Source organism: Triticum urartu, chromosome 3A (genome assembly GCF_056163025.1).
Source record: "Triticum urartu cultivar PI428250 chromosome 3A, HENAU_Tu73, whole genome shotgun sequence".
Classification (NCBI taxonomy): Eukaryota; Viridiplantae; Streptophyta; class Magnoliopsida; order Poales; family Poaceae; genus Triticum; species Triticum urartu.
This window is the reverse complement of record NC_141875.1, coordinates 668,745,659-668,751,138: the sequence shown is the minus strand read 5'-3', so window position 1 is coordinate 668,751,138 and position 5,480 is coordinate 668,745,659. Positions and strand designations below refer to the sequence as shown.

Genomic DNA, 5,480 nt, shown 5'->3' with positions numbered 1-5,480 from the left:
TGGTAGCGCGGGTACCCGCGCTGCTGATAGGCCTAAAACCCGCGCTGCTGCTAGCCTTTTCCCTAGTAGTGTATACTCATGTCCTTAGACCATGAGAATGTCGGGTACCTTCATACCGGGTGGTTACTTCGGGGTTGTCAAATGTTACTCATAAATGGGTGATCATAATGGTAACATTTTGGGTACATCAGAAAAGTATGTAAACGGACTCGATAGTTTAAGACAGAAATTTGCTCCTTAGATGGTGGAGAGATACGCTCCGGGCACACTCAATATTACAATATCAAACATTTTCTGGCTGGACACAACGAGATATGATCATGGGGATAACAGTATTTGGAAATGAGTAAAGAGAAAAATATTGATAACGAGGATAACTTGGTATTGTGGTTAATAGTTACTTCACAAGGATACCGATAAAAGTCACACATCGGGTTTTGTTGAGTATCACGAAGCAAAGGAAATTTTGTATGTAAATAAAAGGTTCGCTCGATAAATATCTTCGTTTGTATGTGGGAATCAATATGGGTGTCCAGACCCTGCTGCTGATTATTGTCCAGAAGGTGTTTTGGGTCATGTTTACATATTATCGAACCTTTAGGGTCACATGCTTAACGGTTTGATTGAGTAGGAGGTATTAGGAGAATAAAAGATATGCACTGAAAATGATTCATGACTGGAATTCTAGAGGTCCCAGAAGTGTTCCAGTGATATCAAGAATTTCCCGAAGGAACCCTAAAAAGTCTAGAAAGGTAACAAAAAGTTCTAAAATCTTTCACAAGGTTTGAAATGGCCCTATTGGGCTGCTCCCTTGGTTGGCCCAAGGAGTGGTAACCACATGTAACATAGGGGTCCAGAGTGGGGCACACCTCACTTGGCCTGGGGGCCAAGCCAAGAGTGTGGTTGGGGTTGCGAGGGGATCTCGTGGGAGGATCTCCCTCCCTTGGTAGGCCGACCCTAGGAGGGGCAGGCCCTCATCCAAGGTTGCACCTCGTGACCACCTATATAGAGGGGAGGGTAATCCCCTCCAAACACTAGGTTTTGGTGGCTGCATCCTCTGTCTCTTTTGTAATATTTGTCCCCACACTAGACGCAGCAAGGCTGCTCCACAACTTGTCCTCCGGTCGCCCTTTGTCCTGGATGATGAAGCACTACCGAATTGTTGACACGGAACACGTGGATACGCGTAGAGGAATTCTAGATCAAATGAAATTCTTGTGGCTGGGAGGTTTAACGTAGCTACGTGAATGTGCCGTCTTCACCAACAGTCTAATTCTCCGCTGCATTTTGGTTGGTGAATAGATGATCTACCCCTATGCATCTTCATAGTGATCCTAGGAGTGTACGCTAGTGCAGTAAATTTTAATTTGTACTACGGTCCCCAACTATGGCATCATGAGCTTTCTCAGAGTAGATACAGGTAGGATCTAGAGCACATGTGATGTGCGGTCATTGCATATTTGTTTGTGTGTGTGTGTGTGTGTGTGTGTTGGTATTAGATTGGATTATACTTGATGTGTTGGATCCTTTGGCACTCGAAGTCCTCTCATTCTCCAAAGAGGTGCCAATGCGCCGCTTCAAGTTTTTGACCCTCCGGGATTTTATCAAGAATGGGGTTCTGAGGATGTCTAGGTTTGGTGTCATACTAGTGCCCTCCACCATCATGAAGACCTTACTCGCAGGGTCGGAGCTGGCGGAGCTTTCTCTGCATTTGTTCCGGTCCAAGTCGAGGACGGCAAACAAAGTCAACCACCCCATGAAGCGGGCGGTCGTGTCATTGCCCATTGTCTGGACAGGGCTCCCACGTGGCTCCTTGCCCCGCCTCCATGCAGGAGGTGCTTATCACACTGGACAATCGATGAAGGAATCAAAATATTTGAACCAAAAGGTTTTTCCCTAGTAGTAGGAAGTGGTGAGACATCGCGCCTCAGCTTTCTTGGAGGCGAAGCTGAGGGGAGCTAATGCAATAATGCCCTGGCCCATCGTGAAGCTCACAATCCTAGTTGAGGAGGCCATTCTGACCTGATTGGATAGAACCATCTGTGGCGCCCCTACCTAGCACACCAACTGTGAAGGTTTCGTCCTAGCAATGTTGTCGATGTACGCTGATTTTTCCGGCGGTGGCAAACACTCGTCGGACCGGAATGGCAAGGCGGGGACAACATGGATTGAGCCAAGTTTGGGCCCTCCGACGGAGGAGGTAAGGCCCTAATCTTGCCTTATTGTCTTTATTATTACAATGGTCACCGGAGATCTAGAGGATCATCGGTGAGATCTCTCCTTGGGGATTACAATCAATTATTCCTGGCGATGGTGAGTTGGGTTCAAGAAAGTAGATCTGCCCTAGGGTTTTTTACTGACCCCCTGGTGATAGCCCCCCGAGTCGCCTTATATAGTTTGTCGAGTCTGAGTTACAAGTTCTGGTTCTCAAATCCCCTGGAGGAAGGTACAATGGGGCATGGGACTCCTGGGGCGTGGTTGTTATTCTTTTGAGATCGAAGGTCATGTCTCGATCTTGATCTCTGGATCCCTCATCACTACCTCAACCTTTGTGACAATGCACAAAATAGCGAGATGCTAAATTTCATGAGCCGTGTCCGATCTTTCATAGTACTGTTGACGTAGACAACCAAAGTAGCCAGATGCTAAATTTTGCGAGTCACATCCTGATCTTTCACAGTACTGTTGTCGTAGACGATCAAAGTAGCGAGATGCTAAATTTCATGAGTCGCGGCCCGATATTTAATCTTGGCAATACTCGCAACAACTGTTCATTTGTGGTGATACTCGCACATGCCACTTGCAACTCGATCGCCCCTGGCTAGGCATATTCGCAACCAAATGCTTCACCCCTGGATACCATCTTTGACCCCTCAACCATTCAACTCTTAAGTTCAAAACCAACAGTAGATTTTTCTCTGCGTGTGTGAGAGAAAATTTAGGTGTTCTAGAGAGCGAAAATTCCGCGGGTTTTGTAAGAGGTTAAGGGTATTATCCAAGTCAGATACAAGAGTCGACAATAAACAGATATTAAACTAGCTAGAATGCTTGGTTAGGGAATGCGATTGCATTTTATACGCACTGTTAAGTTTTCTAATACTCCATCCGGTCACTTTTACTTCGCATATAAGATTTGTGTGAAGTCAAACTTCATAAAGTTTGACCAGATTTATAGATGAAATATCAACATTCAAAATAGTAAATCTCATATGAATTAAGTTTTCATGTTGTATAACTTTAGCATTGTAGATGTTGATATATTTTTATAAAAATATGATCAAACTTTATGAAGTTTCACTTCAGAGAAATCTTATACGCCGAGTAAAAATGACTGGAGAGAGTAGTTCATAAGAAATTGAGGAGTTGTCTCTTCAAATAAAGGATAACAAAGGGTTCGGCTGATGTCTTGGGAGGCCTTTAAAAAAATCGACTTCAATGCATCGCTAGATTGCAATCTGTAGTTTGACAAATTTCACGTTTTTTCGGAGGTCCTTTGTGAATATTTAAGGCACAGACATTGCAATCCGCAGTTTCACACTTTTCACCTAATCTTGTGTCCATCTTTTTGTGGCTTTGGAAAAATGCCCCATACATAGTTTGTTGAATTGAGTGATATACCCGATTAGACACAAAAAGTTGGACACACGATTAGGTTTCCCTAAAAAAACAGGACCTCACAGGTGATCTCCTCGCTCACTTTCTCCTTCTCTAATCATACAATCCGATTTGTCTCGCGTATTAGTTGGAGGAAGAAGAGTAGAAGAATGTAATCCATTGAAGCGTACATGTGGATGTTGGATTCGTTCAAGCCAAACATCTAGAATTTCAGACTATCAAGTTGTAACAAAGTACATGGTCAAGAATTAAATTTGTAAAAGTAGCCATAATAGAGACTGCGGTCGTCCATCTCTAGAAGCAAAGAAATCTTTTACGAAATGTAAACCTTTTGCTAGACAGGAATAAGGCTTGGAACATAGGGGATTACATCAAAGGAGAAGAAAATACTCCTTTGGTACCCAAGCTTGCCTGTACTTGGATGGTGATACCTTAAGTTTTCCATGCAGCACCGATCCTTGTAAGCTTTGGTTTTGAGATTGTAGCGTCTCGTATAGGACACCCGTTCCTTGAACACAATCTCGTCATCAAATGTGGCGATTGGACATAATTCAGGGGGCCTGAACATGAGAAGAGCGATTGTGTATCGTCGATCCCATCTCGGGTTCTCAACGTTGTTGCACATCCACAACTCAACTGAATTGATGTTGGCCCCTTTACAGGCCAAGCACAGCTCCCCGCGCAGCTCGGATAAACTGAACTGGGTGTATTCCTTTAACCTCGGGTAGCAAGGTGGTGGCGGCATGACCCCGAAAGCCTCTTCTTCCAGGCTGAAGCGTAGGAAACCCGGCACGGCGTTCCCAAGGTTACGCTCGTCGATGGCCCAGATGAGGGACCCCTTGAAGAAGGTCGCTGTTCGCCGTGCCTGGACAGGATATGGCGGTGGCGTCACTGTCTCACGCCAGTGCCGATCAGTCCCAATGGTGAACACTTCCATCGTGATGGAGCGGTAGCTGCACGTCCCCGTAAGCAGGTGCAAAGAGGAGTACGAGAAGCGCGCCACCTTGTAGGCGCCAGAACGTGGGTCTTGCCCAAGGCCAAACGCCTGGTGGCACATCTCGAAGCTTAGAGGCTTTTGCCGTGGCGGCGGGTCGGCTCCACGGCCCCGGGGAAGCTTCAGGGTGCGGCGTGTGGCCGGGTTGAGCACGTACGCCGTGAACCCGACGGGCAGCAGGACCAGCCCATCGCAGTGCGCGAAGTCGTGCATCAGGTAGTCGGAGGTCAAGTCTATGTCGTGCATGAGTGGCACGGTGGTGCACTGCTGGTTCGCCTCCCACCTGTACAGGCCGACCTTGTCCATGGGCCGGTGACCGTCGTACAGCGTGTGCGGGGAGATGAGCAGACATGGCTTCTGACGGCGGAGGTGCGCGCGGTGGAAGGACCCGTCACGGCAGATGGTGGACTGCCACGCCTTGCAGACGCAGATGAAGCGCACCAGGGACTCCACGGGCAGATTGACCAGGATCTCCGAGACGATCTCGTGCGGCACGTGCGGACTCTCCTTCTTCCTCCTCTTGGCTGCAGGTGGTGCCGTCTTGCCGTCGTCCATGGCCGGCACCGGCCACTGATTGGATCTCTAGCAGGGCAGGACGGCAGGAGCCCGCGTGCGCGACGTCGCCTCGTCGGTATAGGACTATATATAGGGGACGTCCTTCAGATTTTTTTATCGGATGTCCCCAAAGGGACCCGTCCTTCAGATTTGGTACTCTCAACTCAACCAATTCTTTGACTAAGAAGTGTCGCCGTCGTACGTGGTCGGTCGACTCTCTCAGCCTTGCTCCTTGGCATGGGTGTCGCCGTACGTGTGTATATGGATCCTTTGCATGGATCACGAGCAGGTAATGCTTCGTGATATTCCGGCCTGC

The 5,480-nt window shown here is 47.7% G+C and overlaps 1 protein-coding gene across 1 annotated transcript; it reads right to left on the bottom strand.

Moving 5' to 3' along the window:
• Nucleotides 1-3,949: 3,949 nt before the first annotated feature.
• On the bottom strand, nucleotides 3,950-5,164 carry LOC147981295 (putative F-box protein At2g02030). Its single transcript, XM_087515924.1, has one exon. It carries the CDS (start codon nucleotides 5,162-5,164, stop codon nucleotides 3,950-3,952), a length of 1,215 nt encoding a protein of 404 aa, XP_087372050.1.
• Between the last annotated feature and the right edge of the window lie 316 nt (nucleotides 5,165-5,480).

Bases quoted from the DNA above. Each gene is read 5' to 3' on its own strand.
- LOC147981295 (XM_087515924.1), bottom strand. From the start codon at position 5,164: ATGGACGACGGCAAGACGGCACCACCTGCAGCCAAGAGGAGGAAGAAG.